General features: G+C 39.6%; 1 protein-coding gene and 1 pseudogene across 1 annotated transcript in view; one reads left to right on the top strand and one right to left on the bottom strand.

Moving 5' to 3' along the window:
* Nucleotides 1–23,867, bottom strand: part of Stim2 (stromal interaction molecule 2) — a 125,818-nt gene that overhangs the window by 69,491 nt on the left and 32,460 nt on the right. The window contains exon 2 of the mRNA XM_021162824.2: nt 1,677–1,807. Within this exon, the coding sequence (XP_021018483.1) occupies nt 1,677–1,807 (131 nt within the window). The remainder of the gene's footprint in view (nt 1–1,676; nt 1,808–23,867) is intronic.
* On the top strand, nt 5,626–5,740 carry LOC115031249 (U2 spliceosomal RNA; annotated as a pseudogene).

Raw genomic sequence — 23,867 nt, 5'->3', positions numbered from 1 at the left:
CTTAATGAGTTGCTGGTTGCTAGATGAAGGTGTAGCAGTCTTTTTTGTTTTAATTCTGAGCTCATCTTGTAAATATATCAGTTGGAACTGGACTCCACAATTCTGCATTTTGATCCACTGTTGTTTTCTGTAATGGTTTCTGTCTGCGACAAAGTCTCCTTGATGAGGAGTGAGGACTATACTCATCTGTGAGTAACAGATACCTCCTGCACCTAAGGCTCGAGAAAGAGGGGATTAAGCCATAGATAAAAGCCTTAGGAATGGTCAGTTTGCTGTGAAAATATGTGTCCTAGAAATGTCAGAAGCTACCATCCATGATGTCTCACCAATATGACTAGCTAAAGATGAGATGAATAGACATGCTAACAAGCCTCAATCCTAGACAAAGAACTACAGGAAAGCTGAGTTCGGGATAGTCTTCCCAAGGGAATAGTACACCTATTGATCATCAAAATAGCCCTGAAAGCACATAGATGGGGGGGAGTGGGGGGTGGGTGTGTGTATACACAAGTTTTATTATGTATTCAGGCATACATGCACAGCACACACATTACACACACACTATGTAACAACAATTAAAGAAAAAGAGACCATGACTTTGAAAGAGGGGGTACATGGGAGAGTTTAGAGGGAGGGAGAAAGGGGGTGGGAACTATGTAATTAAATTAAGGTTTTGAAAAATAAATAAAAGCTGCCCATGGTGGAACACACCTTTAATCCCAGAACTTGGAAGGCAGAGGCAGGTAGATGGATCTCTGTGAGTTTGAGACCAGCCTGGTCTATAAATTGAGTCCTGGACAGCAGGGGCTATTACACAGAAAACCCTGTCTCAAAAAACTATAAATAAATAAATAAATAAATAAATAAATCTTTAGAGACTGTCACTGTGAGGTAGCAATACTCTTTTCCCACATAGACTGTGCTAATCCACATGACTTGCCTTTGCCAATCTGATACTAGCAAGCCCTGGCAACTAGAGGCACGGTAAGCACTCACACACAAGAACTTCCTGGAATGCTACCACTTGGAAGCCAGCTGTCAGGCAATAATAAGCTCCCACCCAGACTCCTGGATGACAGACATACAGAAAGAGAAATCATAAAGTGTAGGAAAACATCACAGCAGCTCAGAAACATATGCCAACTGCCACAGACGGCCAAAGCCCATCCCTACAGTAACAAAAACATTGCCCAGCTGAGCCCAGGAATCAACTCCTCATCGTTAACAGGGCTTTTTGCAGTGGTGTGTATAGAAGCCCTGGGAAGTGACACTGAGCAGGGCATGTGCTTGTGAAAGCCATGACTACGAGGAGTTTGTGTAACCAGGAAGCATGGGGACACTGCGCATGTCTGGAGGCTCAGCTATGGTTAAGGATTTTGAACCTGGGAGAATTTAAGGCTAGCCTGAGTTATTATACTTCACACCCTCATCTCCAAAAAAGAAAATTCCACAACTACCAATCTGTGAAGTCACAATTACAATGGAAAGGAAAGAGGAAGGAGGAAGAGGGGTGGTGAGAAAAGCAAGCAAAGGAAGTCAGAAAAGCCATGTAAATAAAATAAGCAAAATCACAGCTTAAAAAAGAAAGCTAAAGGCACTGAGAACCAAACTGCATCCGGAAGAACCCAGAAACAGAGACTGAAGGAGAAGGCGGGCAAGAAGAGAGCCCCACCCACCTCATCACTCTCGTCCACTTCGATCCCACCGTCCTTGTCGTCGTCCATCTGTTTGTGTATTGTCTGAAGTGCTTCCAGGCTAAACCTGTCTTCTTCAGTGAAGCACGGTGGACTCAGCGACATACAGGGATCTGAAACAAAGCAGAGGACAATGTTACCTTGCCACACTAGGACACAGGTTATAGCTGGACGGAACGAAAAAGAAAAAAGAATCAGACTTCAGACCAAGATCAAGAACTTTTGTCTTACCAGAATACATCTGAACATCAAAGATATAATAAACCTGACTAAAATTAAGTAATGCAATTATCAATAGGCAGAGACACCTCAATTTTTCTAACACTTCCTCATCTTTCAAGATCTCTTTGTATCCAATATTTCTAAAGAAAAAGAGATCTGCTCATATTAAGAAGAAAAAGTTAACATGGAACGGACAGGGTTCCTTTTGTACAACCCAGTTTAGTTCAAATGAAAGGTTGTAGAAACATTCAGAACAAGGAAGAAAGGAAAGTGTAAAACGGTTTCCTATTTATCATAATCCAAGCGTCTGTCTATCTGGCTTTTCAAATGTGTCCATTTTAGATCAACAAGATCTTTTTCAAGAGACTTTTTTCAAATCTTATTTCTCATGTTTTCTTTAATATCTATTTGTTGGTTAAACCCCTTCCAACAGAAGAAAAACAGAAGATTATATTCAAGTTGTCAAAACTAAAGATCTAGGGCTATAGAAAGCCTGGGAAGCACGAGGCCCTGGGTTTCAGCCCCAGGACTATAAAAATAAAATAAACTAATAAAAATGGAACACTATTTAGAGGGCATAAGCCACATGAAGATCTGCAAAGACTTAAGGCCGGGTGGGCAAAAGGGTCTCTTCTGAGGCTGTGACTAGTAAAGGACAGCCCTGCACTCCTTCTCCGCACAGCCTACGTGCTGGTTGGTACACTGAAAGATTGGTAGACATACTGCTATGATTTTAATAAACCATTAAAATAGTGTTTAACTATAATATCAGTAGAAGCAGAGGTCTTCCTAGATGCAGTGACTTTAAGGTTTAATATAATCTGTGGCAGTGCCACAGTGTAGTTATCGCATCAGTAGTTAAAATCTGGCCCTGTTGTAAACCGTCCACAGTTAACCGTGAACAAACCACATGTCAGTGGTCTTAGTTATCTTACTCATCTCTACACGGAATCGATCAGGCCAGGTACTTACTCACACTATAAAGTCTAAGGATAAAATTAAGAGTAACATATAACCTGGAAAATGCAAATACAGATAAAATTGGACCAGGTATATTCGTTCATACATGTCTATAATCTCAGTACTCGGGCATAGGCAGGACTTTCACACGTCTAGGTGACATTGCTAATGCTAGGACAACCAGTGCTAAAGAGCAAGATCCAATCTCAAAATCAATTCCTGGACTGATTGAAATTAACTAGTTACTGATGGGTAACTATTTACTTGAATGTACTTCATTTTAAAAAGTTAACTCATTTAAAAGAAATACGTGAAAGTCTACTTCAAGGTCTAACTTGCTCATAAAAATCTTTCACAAGTACTACTTAGTACATACTTCCTTCTCCAAAGTCCAGTCCACCAATTAAATAAATGTCATCTATTGTTTAACCTGCCATATTAGGCACTGGAAAAGTAACAGTGAACAAGAGAAAAACATTTAAATATATCCTAGCAAGATTATAAGATGAGTTAGTGACGGCCACAGACATTGTAGCAAGAGCAAGCAGTTGGGGAAAGGAAAGCAAAAAGTGGCTATGAAACGTTAATGAATCTGAACTTTTTCCATTCATATTCTCAGATCATTCTACCTAAAAACATCACTTTATACTGTACTCTACTAATCTGTGGTAGCTTTATATATTACTCTGTCTGCTCAGCTAAGCACAAAAACAGGGCAGGGACTACATTCCTCCATTTATCACAAGTTTATAACAACTAGAATTTTGCTGAGTAATATTTTAGGCCTGGTTAATTCTGATACTTCTATGCCATGAAAGGCAACGATTGACATTAGAAGTTAAAAAGACAATGCAGTCATTCGAAAGCTAAAAAGTATGATGTACTTTTTAAAGTTCACAATCTAGAGAGAAAGAAGACAGGCAAGTTCTGGTATTATATTAGAACTATTAAGAACACTAGCTAGCTACATGATGTCATGATTTCAATATGCGCCCCACCCCCAAAGGAGCCTTGCACTAGAAACATAATCCCCAGTGAACAGTACTGGGGAAGGATCCTAACAGGGTGCTGGGTCAGGAGAGCCCGCCCTCAGGAGCAAGTTCCTGCTAACAGGAGCTCCAGGCTAACTTTGATCTTTTGCCCTCACTTGCCCTTCTTGCATTCCTCCCTATCTCATGCTCTCTTGCCCTTCCTTCTTCCAGCATGACAATGTAACAGAATGCTTGGACCTACCAGCCAGTTCCCTGATCATGAATTTTCTGGCCTTGAAAATGTATTTCTCTCGTTTACAATGGCCTACAGAGCACTAAAATAGTATGCTATGGGAACTTGGACAGAGTCTAATCCAGAGTAGGAAAGACAATACACTTATCTTCAAGTGAATTTAGAAAATTTTAAAGGCCCTACAGCTGATGGCCTTGAGGGGAGAGAAGCACGCCTGAAAGAAAATGTTCAGTGACAGGCAGAGAGTCCATGACATCAGACATACACGCAAGTGGGTTCCTATGTATGGAGAACAGAGAGCATAGGAAAAGCCGTAAGGCACTGTCAGGAGACTGCAGGGATATCAGTTGTCTAAACCTTTCCTTTTCCATTCTAGGGAACTTGGATCTTATCTAAGGACTAAGCAAAGTCAGTAAGGGGTTTCAAGGAGGGACAAATGCAATCAGACTCATAAGAGGTCACTCCAGTGACACAGTAAAAATCAATGGAATGAAGGCAAGGCTGACAGGCACAGTGTGGGAAACTGCCACAACAAAAGCACAGGAATTCAAACACAGCAGGTCTGTAATGACGACAATTCTAGTATATGAGGTTTTGTGGAAGATGGAGCAATCAATAATATGGCAACAGTGATCTACATTCCACACAGAATACTGTTTCCTAAATTTAGAGTAGATGACATGGTTCAGTGAGTAAGCACACTCGCTGTGCAAGTCTGGTGCCCTGATTTCAGTCCTCTGGCACCCCGAAGTCTATCCCCAACCTGACTTTGATCCCCCAAATGTGGAACAGAACCAACTCCACAAAGTTGTCCCTTGACCTTGACAGTGTACAACACTATGGCATATGTGCCCTTCCCAACACATATGTACTCCCTCCCCAACAAACAGTATTATTTTTCCCATTGATTTATTTATTTACTTACATCCTCACCAAAGCTTCCCCTCCCTCCTCTCCTCCGAGTCCCACCTCTCACCTCCCTTTCCTCCATTCCCCCTGCCTTTCTCTTCAGAAAATCAGGGGCCTCCCATGGATATCAACCAGCCTTGCCATATCAAGTTGTAGTAGGACTAAGTTCATCTTCTATTGAGACTAGACAAGGCAGCCCAGTTAGGGGAAAAGGATTTAATAGCAGGCAGCAAAGTCAGAGAGCACCTGCTCCTGCTGTCAGGGAACCCACATGAACTGCATGTTTGTTACATCTATGCAGGGGGCCTAGGTCCATCCCATGCATGCTGTCTGGTTGGTGGTTCAGTCTCTGTGAGCCCCTATAAGCCCATGTTAGTTGATTCTGGAGTTTTCTTATGGTATCCTTGACCTCTCTGGCTCCTTTAATCCTTCCTCTCCTCTTCCACGAGATTCCCCGAGCTCTGCCTAATGTTTGGCTATGGCTTTCTACATCTGTTTACATCAGCTGCTGGGTGAAGCCTCTCAGATGACAGATGTGCCAGGTTCCTGTCTTCAAGTATAGCAGACTATCATTAATAGTGTCAGGGATGGGCTCTCTCTCATGGCATGGGTCTCAATCCCTTCTGGGCCTTTGGCTAAGATCAAGTGTAGTATCTGTTCTCATCAGTTTACTTTTTTTTTTTTTTAAGAATACTATTTCCTTAAAGTATGACTTAGGCCCACAAATCCAAGTCATGAGTTCTTAACTCTATTGCTATACTCTAATGTCTCATATATTTTGTTGTTCTCAGTTGTTTTCTAGGTTAATTCAGCAAGAATGGTCACTTTAAATCAGATTAGCTGACTTATTTTAAAATTCAGTCTACTGTATAAGATCCATGGCTGTAATGAATACAGTGTAATAGTTCCAAACATGACAACTGAAATTCTCCATCAGTATTTCAAAGACCTTGGTTCCCAAAACGCACTAGTGAAAAACATTTTTCCAGACCCGGAACATGGTTCTTATCTAATGGATTCATTCATTTAAACAACGCCCTTACTAGCTGGTGCTGGGCACACAACACTAGGAGGCATCCTGGCCATGGAGCCCCCAGCTTGTGTTAAAGGTTTACTCATTTTGGCTTGTGTTTTCAGAGGTCATGAGTTTACTACAGTGCTGCACGATGGATTCCTTTGCTTCCATATACTCAACACTCTCTCCTTTTCTCTGCACTGATAGCACCTGGCATTTGAAGAAATGGAATAGCTTCAACAGAGTAAGACCTACCCTGCTTAGCCAACAACAGCATTAAGTTCCACCGTGTGTTCCTGTATTCAATGACAAATGCCCTGTCTGAAGCATTAAAGTGTTTTGGAGTAAAAATAGTTACTTATTTCATCTTAAGTGAATTAAAATTATTTCCTCTAGTTAGAATTTTCTACTATTAAAAACCAAAGCCATTCTATAAATGTAATCTATTATCTCTAACCCTATGTTTGTACCTTTCAGAGGAAATGACTCACGGGTAACTTGATTAGTAAGATCATCCCTATCTTAACATAATATTTGGGATTTTAACCAGCTCTTCAAGCCACCAAATCCAAGAGTCAGTACGAAGTACATAAAGAAATGTGTCGTCAGTCTTAGAAAAGGAGTATTGCTACCACTGATACCACTGATACTGCCTGCCTGAGAAAGCAACTGACAGATCCAAAAAGCATCTATGTCCGGTGGGGAAGGAAGGTTCCAAAGTGACATTCCCAATCTCCGACATATACAATTTCTTCCTTACTTACCTTCTAGACAGCATCTCACTTCAATTCACATTTCTCTTGAACACACCACTTTTTAAGTGTGAACTTTGCTCTCACAAGCTTAAATTTAGACTCCTATTCCCACATATGTAGCAAGCTTTGGAGAGACCACAGAGTCTGCACAAGGCAGGGCCTGGCTGGTAGAAATGTGTCACTAGGAAGAGCTACAAAAGGTTAGCCACACCTTACCTCTAGTCCTGCTTGCTGCTTCTTGGCCCACTGCTATGTTAGGTCCACTGCCTAAGTCTCTACCACTACACACTCAACAGTCCACTAGGCCTGCTCCACCGTAGGAAACTCATGACCTCCGAAAACACAAAATGGGTAAACCCTTAAGTTGCTTCTGTTAGATATTTGGTCATAGCAATGGAAAATAGCCACACCTCTGTGGTAAATATTTTGTGTCATAACTTTACCTCAAATTTGAATAGTCTCACTATCTGCCTCAATGGGTGTCATGTTCGATGGTTTAAATGGCTTAATGGGTAAGTGGTTTAAAGGTATATAAATATCCAAGGCTAAATACTAACTGCAAACATTTATTTAGCAAATGACTGATTCTAGGTCAAAAGCCACATGCACAATAAGTTAAAAAAAAGTTAGTTTGATAACCATACAATGGCAGACATCTGTGATTAGTATATAAATAAGAAGAAAACCTTGCTTATGCCCACAGAAAGAAAATCTTCAAGGTAAAAGTGACATTTGTATTGGTTTTTCAAAGTTCTCCATGAAGACACACACAGGCAAGAACATATGTGGCAAATAGTTACATTAAATACAATGATAATAGGAATATGAAATGGCTATCATATTATAAAGTATACATAAGAAATTGTGGTTATTTATTTCATCTTGACTAAATAGGCGTTGTTAACATTCAGAGAAAAGACCTGCTTGTAGAAAGATCTAAAGACTATTCTGAATAAAGCAAAAAATAATACATAAAGTCTTCACTGGCAAGGAAACTCATGTTTGCAGTTTCCTCTGCCAGCACTAGGCTTTCTCCCTGACATACCATGGCTGACCAACTCCCTTCACCCCAGGTTACCCAGCCTCGCCTGTGCTCTCTGCTGGCTCCATGCTCTCCATAGCCCCTGTCACAGTGTGCAGCACTTCCCAGGTTACCCAGCCTAGCCTGTGTTCTCTACTGGCTCCATGCTCTCTCTCCACATTCCCAGTCACAGTGTGCAACACTGTGCCTTTCTCTCCTCACTAACTCCCACACTGAGATGCAGTCATGAAATCACAGGCTTTGTTTTGATCAGTCCTCTCCACACTACCTAGAACAGGATCTGACTCACAGAAATGCTCAAAATTATTTGTTTACTGAATTACTTATTAATTGGCTTTTAAATATAAATGTTTGGAGAAGTCTTTTAAGAAATTACTCAGCAGATTAGAAAGCTAAGTGTATCAACTGACAACTTCTCACCCCTTTATGGTTGAGGGTAAATCTAAACAGGCAGTACAAATTTCATGATTCTGTACTTCTGCTCAATTGTTTCATGTTCATCTAAGGCTTAACATGAAGTCTATTCACTCTCAGATATTATTATTTACTTACTGAACAAAATAAACAATACACAATGCAAAAATATCCAACTGCAACTTTAGAATGCTAAACACAGCCTTCCCAGGGCTCCTTTAGTAGTGAAGGTAACTATAAAGAAACTCTGTGAGGTCAAGGACAGAGACTGCTCTGACCCACACTCCACCTATAGTATCACTATAGGATGCATAATAAATAATGTGCTTGAGTTTACATGTCCACAGTTGTCTCTGCTGTGACCTATGAAAGAGATACTTTAAAGGGACAATTAAAGTAAGTTCAGGAAGGAAATAAGATGCACTCTGGAACCCACAAATAATAAAGCCCGCTAGCAGGGTGTCAACCAGCTGTGTTCTGGTCTTTTCTGCTCCCCTCTTCTCAAACTCTCCCCACAGCTTCTTGTAGACTGTGGATGGGAAGCAGGGCAAGGACATTAAGCAACAACACTGCACAGGGCGGACTCAAGCAACAAAGCATGGTTCTCCAATAAGCTAGTCTTACTGCCCAGTTTAGAGGAAGAAAACACTATCAAGTGAAGGTGGAGCTGCAACAGGAAGTGACTCTGCAGAGACAGCCTGGGCTATCATCAGTGAGGGTCAAAAACACCAGGCCTAGGGTTCTGAGGGGACTATTGCCCACACCGAGTTCCATCTGCACACTAGGGTGACTTATGGTTGGGGTGGAAGTGACACAGAAAAGTGTCAAAGGAAAAACTTGTTGAGAACTCAGTTATCTGGTGCAGTACAAATCCTCACTCCAGACAACTTTGTTTTACAAGTGTCCACATGTCACTGATGAACATACACACTGTGACATGTAACCACCCAAAAGGTTTACTTTATAAAGCTCACTTTTATTGTTGTATACTTTATGGGTTTGGTTAAGTCACTGAAACATGCAGCCACACTTAAAATATCAGAGGGTAGTAGGACTGCCTCCCAATCCCTGTGTTCTACCTGTTCATGCCTCACTCCCAACTCCTGGCAAATAGTGATCTTCTTAGTTTTGTCTTCTGTCATAGTTTAGATCCTTACTACACAACCTTTAAAGTTAGACTCCGTTTGACTAGAAAACCAGTGACACAGCTCAGTCAATGAGTATGCTGCATAAATAAGAACTAAGTACCCTGTTTTAAAAATAAAAGTCTAGGCCCAGCAGAAGGCTGCACCTATGATCCCAGCTAGTCAGACAGACACAGGAAGACCCTGGATTTGCTGGACAGCCAACACAGTGGCACCTAAAAGCTCCGGGTTCGTGACAACCTTGTCTCAAAAATGTAAGAGAGACTGAAAGACTCTGATGTCCACCTCAGGCCTCCACGGCACCCACATTAACCCACGTCCATACTTGCACACACACACACACACACACACACACACACACGCACACACACACACACACACACACACACACATACACACACACACACACACACACACACACACGCGCGCGCGTGCAGGAACAAAGAGTCATGTTTCTTTATACTGGTTCATTTCCTTTTCTGCTAATTAATATCTCATTGTCTGGATGAACCACCTAGTTTATCTGTCCATTCTCTGCTGGTAGACATCTTGGCTGCTAAGCTTTACTATCGAGAACAAAGCTGTGTGTAGGTTTTTGTATAATTATCCAACTCTTCCAACAGGTGGAATCTCTGGACTTCAGGGAAAACTGGAAAGTTTTATAAGAAATGACCAAACTGCCTCCTAACACCATTTACACCACTGTCCGCTGCCAGCAGGGTATGAGTCCCTGGTGTTCCACACTTGGTCAACACTTCCTACCATCAGCGCTCGTGGTCTTCCAAATTGAGGGGTATGAACTAGCTCACTGTTTTCACTGGCATTTCCCACAAGCATAATGTGGAATGTGTCTTCATATGCTTATCTGAATCTCCTTGATAAGATATGTTGCCTTTATTTTAATCTGAAGGTATGTATTTGTCACCCAAGACTATCTGTCTATCACAGCAGTCTGGGCAGTAAATCACAGAGCATAAGCTACAGGGATAAGGATGGACTCACTAGCACATGCTTCCTAGTAGCTAGCACAACTCCCTAGGTTCTGTCCTCGGCATTACAAGAAAACCAGAAACAAACAAAGTAAATAAACTGCATGCATCGTAATAAAAGTAAAAATAACAGATCACACTGAAATCACAAGGGAAGCTTATCAGGGAGAGGACACAGGCAGGGCTAGCATTTCAGGCCTAAATGTCAACTAAAAAAACAAAGGTATTTTTCTCCTCCATTTGGCTAATCCAGACCATAGAAAACTTCTGAAATGTATCAACTACAATGCCATTACGCTGCCCCTGAAGAGCATATATGCTGTATTCTGTCACTATAATCTACTGATACACACAGAGACTATAGCTCAGAAACCTACTAAGAGATGGGGTGGCTTAAACAGTAAACACAGAGTTTCCCTCCTAAACTTCATGCAGAAGTGATTAGGAAACAGAGCCAGGTAACTCTTAGCCAGCAGCCAATGGCCATGGCCCACTAACCATGCACAGCATCACACCCTGCCAAGAGCTCAGCTTATCATCTTGGCAACTACTTAAGAATCTCATGATTAGGATTTGCTTAATCATTACCCCTGAAAGAAAAGAAAATATCTTGGACATATTACTGCCATAAACAGTCCAAACCTTTATCAAGTCAAATATTTCAGTTTAAATGCTTTTAAAGCAAACATTAGTATCATCAGGGACAATTCTCTAGTATCACTTTCTAATATACCAAACAGCGGATTCAAACTCACACAGAGTGAATGATGTAATATCCTCTTGAGGTCAGGATCAATCTCCTATGTCTACCACTGTCTTATTTTCCCTGCATCTAGCATGAAACACTCAGCCTGTACATAGTAGGATTAATAAAGCCCCCAAAAAATGGCTTTAAAGTTTTATGTATTTGTTTCAGCGTACTATATACTCTATTGTCTGGTGAACAATGAGCCTTTAGAATATGCTAGCTAGCATTTACTAGGGCACATTACACAGCAGAAAACAAAGGGGAATGAGAGCCCCATCATCAGATGTGTGCATACAGTACTACATTACAGTGCATCAAAACACAAGTGAAGAACCCCAGACTCCACAACACCTCAGACTATCCGATGGGGAAGAAGGCAGAACTTACAAATAACAGGCCTAAAAGCTACATGCAGCTATATCTAATTACAGTGATATGTTATGCTAAAGGAAAAATAAAATCCCTTTGCTAGCAGCCCCTTCTAACTGCCTGTTGGAGCTCTGAATCTACAATCACTATATGGTGTAAAGGGTACCTATTAATTTACCCTGACCCTAGCAGTAACAAAGCAGTTTCTCCTCACAATAAGTTATTTTTTCAACATTTTATGGTTTTGATTGAATTATGAGATACAAATTCATTCCCTTCCTACTCTATGGCATTTTTTAAAATTGAAATGTCTTATCTGATTATTTTATAGCCATCTATTCCCATTTACCCAACTACAAACACAAAGCTACTTCCCACTTACCCACATCTACCCGAATGCTGTTTCTTAGGTCTCTGCTAATCTTTTCAAAAAGTGCTAGAATTGCTGCCTCTACCTCAACACTGACATATTATGAATATGATTCATTTCCTAGCACAGTGCTCTATATAACTTAATTCTTGGTTAACCAACATGTTCCTTCAGTGTATGCAAATAAGGAGTTCTTCATAGAGTCATCTTTAGTTCTTCCTGCAGACAGTTACCTCTTTATTTATTTTCTTTTGTGCTATAAGTGCTCCAAGAATGTAATAATGTTTTTGCTTACAGCACTCAAGCATCTGTTAAATGGGAAATATTTTTGACTAGGTGCAAAGAAAGAAAAAAAAGCAAACAGGTGCACGTACATACTTACTGACTCATGGTTCCCCAGGATGCTATAAAAAATGAACACACAGAAGCAATTTCTAACTTCTCTCTCAAAACAAGAAACTTTTCCTGACAGAATGCAACATGAGGAAGATTGCGGAGAAGCAGGGACCCTTCAGCATCTGCTCTTCCTAGACTGTCTGAGGTAAGCGCTCCCTGAGATCCTACTGCACTGCACGAGGGAGGGAGCACGCGCGCGCGCACACACACACACACACACACACACACACACACAGCAGTAACTGAAAGGGACACTACACATGCTACAGTGAGCAATGAGCGGTAACACTACCTGACCTAAGTCCACACTAAGGAATAAAGAGAGCCTTGTGACTGTCCACTTATAATCCAAGAACAGTCCATTGTCTCATTCTCTGTCGACACAAGTATTTAAAACCATATAAAATTAAATTAGTGTCAGTATTGCAGATGAAAGTTGGATATTCTAAGGAGAAAAAAAAAATACCCAATTCATCCTCGCATTGTCACTTAACTGTAGGAAAATTATTGAGCCTCCTTTCTTCAATTTCATCAGCCATAGAATGGAAATAATACCAAATTTTACAAAGCTCTAGTAAGAAATAAATTATATATATATATATATATATATATATATACATACATATATGCATTAATTTTATACTTTGTAGATACTAATTATTATCAAGAATGGTAAGGTACCACCATGATGCCATGGTAGAAACATACGAAATCTCCAGTAATTCAATTCTTCTGTTATACTACTGTTAAGAAAAATCATCAAAACAAAACTAAGTAGCTGTAACCCAAAATAGCCTTTGATCTTCCACAACCCAAACAAACAGACCTCTGCTACAAAGAGACACAATAGGGACAAAATTAGTGCAGCACCTACTACGTGGCTGTAACAGAAATGAGTTCAACTTGACTAATTCAGGTGTTCTGATCAACCAGTGTCAGCATCATGGGGAATAAACCAAGGTTCTCACAGTATTCTCCAAAGGCAAACAGCTGGTTAGCTGCTCAGCTGTAATTCAACCCCAGTCTGTCCAAACCTAGAGCCTTTTCTTCCATCTCCCAAGCTGTTTTTCAGAGAATCAGGAAACCAGAGAATCAGGTTTCCAAATCTTAATATTACCAACAAAGAATATTATGCAGAAAAAGATTTATTTATTTGAATCCATTTGTTTATCTGTTTTGGGTGATACTGGCACTCAAACTTAGGACCTAAACTATATTCCTATTCACCCAAAAAATATTCTCTGAAAGCATGTTTCAAATCAGAAAGCAGTTTCATTCAAAGTACCACTGACTAGAAGTACACAGAAGAGCATACATGAGAGTTCTGTTTGACTGGTCCAGATGCTCTTATCAACCAGTGTCAGCCCCATACTCCTTCCCATGGGGAATGTTTAGGAAAGGAAGATGTTCATATTGCTAGCTAGCCATTTGACTTTGGAGGAACATGTTACTCTGAGAACAGAGTTTTGTTATGTACTGGTTGGTTGGTTGGTTCATTGGTTGGTCGTTTCGATCAATTATTTCAAGAAATTCTTTATGTTTGGTAATAGAAACATACATAGTTTTCGAATCGGAAAACAGAGTCCGTTACCACACCAATAAGGTCTCAGGAAAAAAAGAAAAAAACAAACACACCAACCAACCAAACAGGAATTCCTTCTCCTCCTTCTGTAACAACGATATCCTACTGTCCTAAGTAAGGAGGGAGGAGCCATGCCTGTGTACAGCAGGAGAATGTGGTCAGAGCTTGTGTCAGCAGCATCTGAGGAGCTATGTTAACACTGCATAAGCAATCTATAGGAAATCAGCCAGCACACAAGAAACAGTATTTTTGTTGTTTTGAGAGGGAAAGTTACACAAAGTCATCGCATATTAAACATTTACACTTTCTGTTCTAACATTCAGAGCTACAAAGCTTACCGAAACCATTACTGATAATTAAAAACATCCCAGCAAACACTTTTAATGTTGCCTCTGGCTTTAAACATCCCTCCCTAGATGTCTACTAGTCTGTGTAAGACATTGGCAGCACAAGAGAAGCCAGAGGACACTGAGCACTGTAAAGCATCCATGCAGAAACACTGGAATTAGTATGCTTAGCAAGATTGGCAAGGAACTCTGAGAAATAACTTCATTTGCTAAAACAATGTTTGCCATCTTTTCCACATGATATTAAACAGCATACAATTCAAACACTGATTTTTGCTTCAAAATAAGTAGGCAAAAATGAAAGCCATTCATAAATGATACCTCAGATATGACCAATTGGTTCATTAGCAATAACCCCGAGATCATTTTTTTCCTCACTGAAGTGTTTCTCTCCATTTCATGGTTTCTTCGTAGCTATCCATTCTCATCCTGCCCTCCAGGCTTTGTGGCAGACAGCACTATAAGTTACAAAGTGAAACGATCTGAGTCAAGTGCAGTCGTGCAGCCTATAAGCCCAGAACTTGGGAGCCAATGCAGGAGGATTTTAAAGGGCAACCTCAGCTACACAGTGAGTCTGAGGCCAGACTGGATCACATGAGACCTGGACTCCAAGGGAGGTGGGAGAGAGGGAAAAGGAGTGCAAGGGAAGGGGAGGAAAGGAGGGAGGAGGGGCGGGGATGCTCAGCCACTATCTAAACCTCATGGCACTCAGGTATTATCCTTCAGACGCTACGAGAGCATACTCCTTCTGCTACAGGTGAACTTAAGCTTTGAATTAATCTAGAGATTAATGTAATTTTCTGGGAAAGTAGTATTAAAATATGAAACATACCATTAACTGAAACAGTTACCAGTCGCTAAGTACACTTATACAATATAATTTAAGATACTGTTGTTTTATGAATTGCCCATACTAGTTTCTCAATGTTAACTAAGCCAAGTGCAAACTACTCAGGGGTCTTGCTCAGTGCTAAGTTTCCATCACCTGGAATACCACCTGGGTCACAGCAAACATGAAATTCAGTGTTTCTCTATTGAACTAATGAAGTGGGGGAGGAAGGAGGGAGAAGGAAGGAAGGGAGGGAAGGAGGGAGGGAGGGAGGGAGGGAGGAGCAGTCAAAGAGTTAGCTGGCTCGCGATCTCTCTCTCTCTCTCTCTCTCTCTCTCTCTCTCTCTCTCTCTCTCTCTCTCTCTCTCTCTCTCTCTCTCTCTCTCTCTCTCTCTCAAGACAATCTCACTATGCACTCCTGGCTGTCCTGGGACTTGCCTTAAGGTCAAACTGGCCTTGAACTCAGAGAATCTCTTATGTCCGCATGTATCACCATACTTAACATATTTAGTTGATTTTCATTTACATTTGGTTGACTTAATTTTAATTTTTTCCTTTTTCTATGCAACAATCAACAAAGTATAACTAAGCCACAACACATAAATAAATAAATAAATAAACAAACAAACAAACAATGAAACATTTGAGGTCACAGCTACTGCCTCTTACAACTGCTTGGCATAAAACTTAAGTCACTCCTCTTCACGGAAACATTATCTAGTATCAGGAAATCTGGAAGCTCTCCCTTCAAAACATTACCAAGACTGCCCCTTGCAGCGCCACCCTCATCACCTACACAGATGTTCCTTCTGCTGTCTTCCCTCTCCTTTCAACAAACGGACCCATGGCCACTCACTCCCCTACAAACTGCCCCATGCTCCTTCCTGTTCTTGTTTCTCAGCCTCCTTCCTGTTCTTGTTTCTTCATGATATCTTAGTAAAGCCATATCCCCAGCTAAGTGCAATGTATTTACACCTTGCTTCTGAATGTGGCTGATCATGTCTTAAACTCATCCATAACCAGAGATCTCACCTGCTGCAAGGACAAACAGACAACTCCCTGGTATAGCCAAGCTCCCATTCTTTCACACCGTGAGATAGATAGATAGATAGATAGATAGATAGATAGATAGATAGATAGATAGATAGATAGATAGATAGATAGATATTACATGCCAAGTTGCACACTTTGAAGTATGAATTCTTTATTGAATGTTTTAGCTACAAGTCAAAGAATTTTTTAAAAGAAACTTGTCATTCTTTTCTTTCACATCATGTAGTCACAAGAACTGATAGGAGACCTGTAACACAGGGTTGGATATAAAAAAAACATTTCTTTTTTGGACCCTACAATTGGGAGGGAAAAGGCCTACCTGGGGCACTGCGAACAGTTAGTTCCTTTTTCATCTAATTCTCTCTCAATACCTTGGCTCTATTATTTTTAATTAAACACTTACTTTCTTAATAAAAAACAGATCAAACAGGTGGGACAGTCTGACATTCTCCTTGGCATGCACTACCATTACAATCTCAGAAATACCTGCCTTCCTGGGTTTTCCTCCAAGCATAACATAATGAGAAGGCTTTATTATTCTCGGTGCTCGTTGAGCTTAGCCTTTACCACCATAAAGGTGTTGTCAAGATCTGTGCCACTTCCTAAGAGTAATTTCACTAAACTTCAGTAAACTACCTGAAACATACAGGAAGGATTAGGAATCAATGACCAGGAGCCTATTTGTGCCTGTTTATGGCACAAGTCTAAGCACTTAACAAAACACATTGGCAATGAGAGAACCATGAATATATGAGTGCACGGTGCTGGGTTGGATTTTGCAGAGAACACTAATATAGTTTCAGGATGTGGATTTTAATGATAACAGACTAAGGAGGGGACAAGTTGTCTAGCATCACGAGACTAAGAATATAAGCTAAGCCAGTACTACAATGAGACAGAAATAAAAATTACAACTTAAATTTTACTATCTCACAGACTCTCACTATGCCCACTCTGGCACACCACCTCCATTATATGAAGCACTGCACCCAAAAGAAAAAGCCTCATTCATAACCAAGCATAAAAATAACGACCATGTCCTCTGCATCTTACAATTTCATAAAAGGATATACCTAGGTACATAAAGTAACATTTATTTTAGTTGTATAAACTTTATTATTAAAAAACTAGCAAATAAAAATATCACAAGTAAAAACTAAATTTTAAATGATAATTTATAGTAGCCTACTAAATTCATACCATATATACTTTTATTTCTGGACCTCTTAAAACAGATCACACTTAACAGATAATTCAAGAAAATTCTACCTACTGTAATATGACATATAGGAACTGTGCCAATACCTCTCTTCCAGCAGGATATAAGGACAAGGCAAGATGCAAGGTAATATTAGATAGGTAGAACTTGCCAGGGAAGACATGGTGTCAAAAAGGCTGTCAATTACTGCATTACTCTTACCTTCAGAACTCAATCAGAAATATCTATAAAATGGTTTCAAATGATGTCGAATGAAGGGAGTCATTCACAGAACAGTGCTGTAATTACACTTGGAGGTAATGTTAGCTACTGCTACATAGGTGCTACACCCACTGTTCTTAGCATAATTTAAACATTTAGCTTTCATCTACTGTAAGAGCTCTGTCACTGGGAAATATGATTTATGCCCTTAGCAATTAAAAGCAGTGCTTTTCTCATATCAGCAATCAAAAAATGATCCAAAGTTCAAGGGTAGTATGGTCTAGGGATACATAATGCTAGCCCATTTTAAGAGAAAAAGTACTGGTTCTACCTTTAAGGCATTCTGACTTCCCTAACAGATACTGTCTGTCCCAATACTACTCATTCAGCATTGGCACATAACTACTATTTTTACAACTGTTTCCCTGTCACCTCAACATCAGTTTCTCAAAGGGAGAGTGGAATTTCACAGCAAAGACTACCAACTCATGCATCAGAACTCTTCTAAATTTCAATTTCAATGTTTACTAGAATGTCATCTTCATCCAATCTCATCCTCAAGTGCAAAGTTAGCACACATATTTACCCTGAGCTGAGGGGTTTTCTATGAACAACAACAAGAGGGATATAAATAATAATATGTGGTTAGAGAAAATATGTTAGCCTGTACAATACCTAATAATATTCATAACACCAGCATTCATTACAAAAGAACTGGCTCTCCTCTTCAGTAGCACGAGTTATCCTTTGTACTGACACCTGTAATAATGTCTTTTAAAGAAAATGCTCTGATTTTCACAGAAAAAACTGCAGAAGCATACACAACATAAATTTGCATCCACCTATCCCTTAACACCCACATCAATCAAATGTTAGGCACTTACTGAATCCTCATGGAAGTTAACATTGAAACAGAGACCGTTCACTCAAACTATTCACAAATAGCATTTGAGGTTATTTATCACATCACAGGCATGTGTAAGCAATAGGACTAAAGATAATTTTCAGAACTTAGTTTAAAATACCATTTTTTCTACAAAGTATGATTTTAAAGTTGCCTTAGAAATCTTATGAATTTCACAAGCAGTAAGTTTCCCAGAAGTTAAAAAAGGAAAAATAAATTCTTGTATGACATTAGAAAAAAAAGTTCATATAGAGTAATATTGGGGAGGAGTTTCTGGCTAGCTAAGAAGCCTTCACTGTACAATATTTTCAAAAGCTCAATTAATAAGAAACCTTTCCATAAGTGGTATCAACTTGAAGAATTTGAAGTAAAAATAAATTATCTGTGGTACATATATGTAGGAAACCAACGAATTAGTTAGAAAAAAGCAAACACAATTAGTTAGAATTTTCCATAACAATAATAAGTCAAGATTTTACTAAAACTATACTGGAGTGATCATTTTTCAAATAAAATTTCAACTAAATTCCAAGTGCATTTGGTGCAATCACATAAGACTTTATTCCTCACTATATTAAGTGAGTTTTAATCCTCAAATACTATAACAAGGCTTTCATTGTGTGGGTAGGAGGGGGATCCAGTAACTACTTTGACTGCAATTTTAATTACTGGTAACTTAAGAAACTACCGAAGTCTTAAGATTCCTTTGTCCTTGTGATGTCACATGTACTCGTTCTGTCTAAGCTTTTGAGAAAGATACACCCAGCCGGGTAGCTAGCAAGCCAGCACTTCTCAATGACTTCATGAGAAGGAAGGCAAGCAGCACGTCCATCCGAGGCCCTGGACAGCAGAAAGCCTGGGCTGAGCGCTCAGTTCTGTGCACTCTCTGACCCAGGGAAGCATGGACGGCTCTCTGGTTTCCTCGGCCTCAATTTTCTACAAGCTGGGGGATGTAGACTCAACAGTTCTGTCTCACTCTAATCTCCCTTAAACATTCTGTCCTTCCTCATTAATTTTGAAACCTTCACTTATATAGTTAATAATTCAAAAACTACTTCTCAATCTACTCTCTTGGGTACTATATGAAGTAGGTTATTTGTATTACAAATGAAGTACTGAGGCCCAGAAAGAAACACTGTTAGACCCAAAGGTAGAACCTTGCTCAAAGATTCCAGAAAGATTCATGATTCAGAATTCATACAAGTATAAGCAACAGCAGCAATAATAAAATAGTATACTACACAACTTACTTTTAAATGTAACTTGATTCAAGAGAGTCCTATACCCCAGGCTGGCCTTCCACTGACTTTACAGCATAACCCTGACCTTCTGAACCTCCTGCCCCCACTAGCCACTTGTGGGAACACAGGAGCGCATAACAAGGTCTGGTTTTATGCAATGCTGAGATCAACCTCTGAGGTTCCTGCAAGCTAGACAAACACTCGACGAACTGAGCTACGTCCCCAGTCCAGTATCAATTTCTTTAGAAGTAGCATGTGCCTTTGAGAGAGAGTGCGGGAGGGGAGGTGGGGGGGGGGGGCGGGGGGGGAGAACACAAGCTAGTCTACAATAAGTACTAGCCAGAAGAATAGCTCTTATGTGAACCACTGCATGGTTATGTCAGACTAGCTTTAAAAAAAAAAAAAAAAAAACAATTTACACCTGAGAAAGTAAAAAAGGTCAATTCCAAACGTGCATAGATGACATTAAAAAATTGGCCATCTAGGATGTTCTCTTACCTTATGCTCTTAAAAGAAAAAAAGATAAAGTTAACAACCTTCTGAGAATTCACCCGTTAAGTCCACAGGGAACTGTTTAAGGACAGATAATTTCATTCAGGAGTTCTAGCAATGATCAAGAGAAAAAGAATTCCACCTTGGCAAACTTTTCCAGCAAACAAAGAAGAAATGGCCTCACTCATGAACAAAAAATATAGAAGTCTAAATTTATTAGCAAATTTAATTTAACCACAAACCCCCCCCCCCCACAAAACTGAGTTAATTGCAGGAACTGAAAACTAACATTAGAAAACCAAATAGGGACTTCAAAACCCTTTTAAACCAGCAATAGGCAGTGATATATTTCCAAGTGAAATAGCATGATAATTTAGCACTAAGAGATTAGACTGTGGAACAAACGTACAAAAGCATCGCATGAAACTATTACAGCAAAATGTACAGGGAGAGAGGAGGGCATTCTGGCAGGACAGGGAGCCTCAGGAAACACTGCTCTCCAGAGCTGAGGACCAGAGAAAGGCACACTGCAAGTCCCCTCGGAGCCTAGAACCACACCATAAAAAAAAAAGAGACACAGTCTCAACTATAAAGTCCCTCAGAAGAAAATATTTCCTCCAAAGGTGAAAATAAAAATAAACAAAATTCAACTGTACTTGCAGATAGAAAACAAAATTTTAAGAAAATGTCCTAAGCATCAAATGTTCCCTAAAGTTGACAAATTCAACTTAATACACAAAGAAAATGAAAGGAAAAAGACCTCAGCAGCATTGTCGGGTGAATTACCAAGTCCTGGGAAGAGAAAAACGAGCTTTTCCGCTGCCTTCTCCATAAGGACTGTATTTTAGGAAAACTAAAAAATGGATTAAAGCTCTTGACAGCCCAGCTAATAAGTAATTGACAGAATAACTAAGCTGAAAACTACAGTTTGTAACTTCAGTTCACAGCTATCGGCAACAATCATCAATACGTAGGATTAGGAGAATGGTTAGTAAATCATGTCCGTTAGGTTAAGACTTTAAAGACAGGGATAAGACACATAAACACACTGACCCAATTGAGAAGCAGAAAGTAGTCAGTGGACCAGCTAACCATGTGACTCGTGGGGCAGGAGTGACTCAGGATGATGGCCTGGAAGCACATGATACCTCGAGGAAGCATGCATATATAAAAATTTAAGATACATCTATCCAAGTTAATCTTGCTATCAGTATGGAAGAAGCAATTAGAACCAGTCAAATGACATAGTATCAAAGGAAACCAGCCAAATCAAAATTAGTCCACACGACATATGACCCAGTTTCTCTAACAATTCAAGTGTCCATGGGGGAAAAGGGTCTGTCAGAAAATTAATTAATTAATTAAAATAAAGTAGGCACATGGTAGAGCACTTGCCTACCATACTGGAGCCTAGATTCAGTAGTTACTACACTGGGTAAGGTGAAAATATAACTATATAACAGCTCTTATGTACACCATTGTATGGTTATGTCAGATCAACCATTTTTTAAAACATATTTTTCTTTGGGAAAAAGAAAAATATAAATCTATAATATGCATAAAAGACTTCATTAAAGAGGGACTGGTGAGATGGCTCAATGGTTAAGAGCACTGACTGCTCTTCAGAAGGTCCTGAGTTCAAATCCCAGGAACCACATGGCGGCTCACAACCATCTGTAATGAGATCTGTCACTGTCTTCTGGTGTGTCTGAAGACAGCTACTTACATATAATATATACTTACATATAATAATAAATAAATCTTTGGGTCAGAGAGAGTGGGGCCAGAGCAAACAGGGCTGGAGTGAGCAGAGGTCCTGAGTTCAATTCCTAACAACCATATGATGGCTCACAACCATCTGTACAGCTACAGTGTACTCATATACATAAAATAAATAAATCTTTTTTTAAAAAAAAGATGTCATTAAAAATGCATATGAAGTATGCTGACACTGTCAAGGTTATTTTCTTTTTTTTTTTTTTTTTTTTTTTTGGTTTTTCGAGACAGGGTTTCTCTGTATAGCCCTGGCTGTCCTGGAACTCACTTTGTAGACCAGGCTGGCCTCGAACTCAGAAATCCGCCTGCCTCTGCCTCGCAAGTGCTGGGATTAAAGGCGTGCGCCACCACCGCCCGGCCAAGGTTATTTTCAAAAGCACTTTTAGTGACAGCTTTGTTCTTAGTTGTTTTTATAACTTTTCCTTTCTTACCTATACTCTTCTGTTCTCTGCCTTTGATGTTTCTGTTGTTTGGTTGGTTTTCCTTTTCTTTAAGATATTCGGTCTCATATATCCTGAATCTCAACCCTCCCTTTTAAAACAGCAATTAACAGTGATATACTTCCGAGAGAAACATCATGATAAATACAGTTGTTTATCTTCATTACCAAGTTAGAATTTAAAATCTCCGAGGAGTGAATCTTCAGGCATGTCTGTGCAGGGATTTCCAGGGAATTTGGGTTGAATGATGATCTACCCTAAATGTGGGCAATAGCATTCTGTGAGCGCGTCACTTCAGAGCTGCTTCGTTTTCGAGGGGTGGGGAGGTGGGTGATGGCTGAGAGTACATACTGCTCTTGCAGAGGAGCTCAGCTCAGTTCCCAGCTCCTATTTTAGGCAACTCACAACTGCCTGTAGCTTCCACTTCAGAGGACCTGATGCCATCCTTGGCCTCTGTGGGCATCTTACTTATGTACACATACCCACACAGAGACACTGGTACATATACCTAATTATGAAAATAACTAAATTCTAAAAGAAAAAAATCATTTCATTCTGAAACAATACAGGTGCACATATGTCATGAATAAAATCTTCTTACTGTTTATTATTTAAAGGAGCTGCTGTCTGAAATGAAGTGAATTAACTGACAAGTCTAATATGAAGGACATATATACATACATTTCAAGTGATTCATCTAGAAGTTAGGTGAAGAGCCACTTGCTGTCTGTGATGGTAATGTCATATACCAACTCGGTTAGGCACACTACCTAAGTAGTCAGCCACACACACACCAATGTCACTGAAAAGGTTACTTTGCACAGACCGCGTGGTATGGATAGGCCTGATCCAATCTTGGTAGTATGGGTAGGCCTGATCCAATTATCTGAAAGACATTAAAAATGAAACAGAGGCTTCTCTGGGAAAACAAAGTCTGCCACAAAAATATAGAATCAATTTCAGAAAAAAGTCCCCAAGCTTTCATATCCGTCCGACAAACTTCAAACTAAACTTCCCAATCACATATACCCACTTCTTAAATGATTTCATCTTTGCAGTCATTCTACTGTTTATATAGAAGTTGATTTGAGTACTGAGAATGCTTTTAGAGGGAAGAATTTTTTAATGAATTTTCTGAATTTGTTCTCTATTCTTATTAGATTTAGGCAACAATACACTATCTCCACTGGTAAAGATGAACAGACGGCACACAGTACAGTGTACCAATAAAAATACACAAAATATAATAACTGAATATTCCTAATGAAATATTATTAAACCAAGGTTCTGAATGACCATGCATTTGATAGCTTAGAGCATGTTACAAACAAGTATGAGACTAGCTGGTGGCTGGCTCCTTACTGCTACATGAAGTGGGAAAATAAAAGTAAAAACTCAAAGCTTCATATGCCTAATTCAAGTAATTGCATAAATTGACCTACAAGATTCTATATCCAAGTCTAAAAGAAACTTTATCTACTGTAGCTACAGAGCCAATTTCTGAACAGCTCAACTAGAATGTCATCCTAAG

Source organism: Mus caroli, unplaced genomic scaffold, assembly GCF_978045245.1.
Source record: "Mus caroli unplaced genomic scaffold, Mus_caroli_1 scaffold_4, whole genome shotgun sequence".
Lineage (NCBI taxonomy): Eukaryota > Metazoa > Chordata > Mammalia > Rodentia > Muridae > Mus > Mus caroli.
This window is presented reverse-complemented; position numbering and strand designations above follow the sequence as displayed.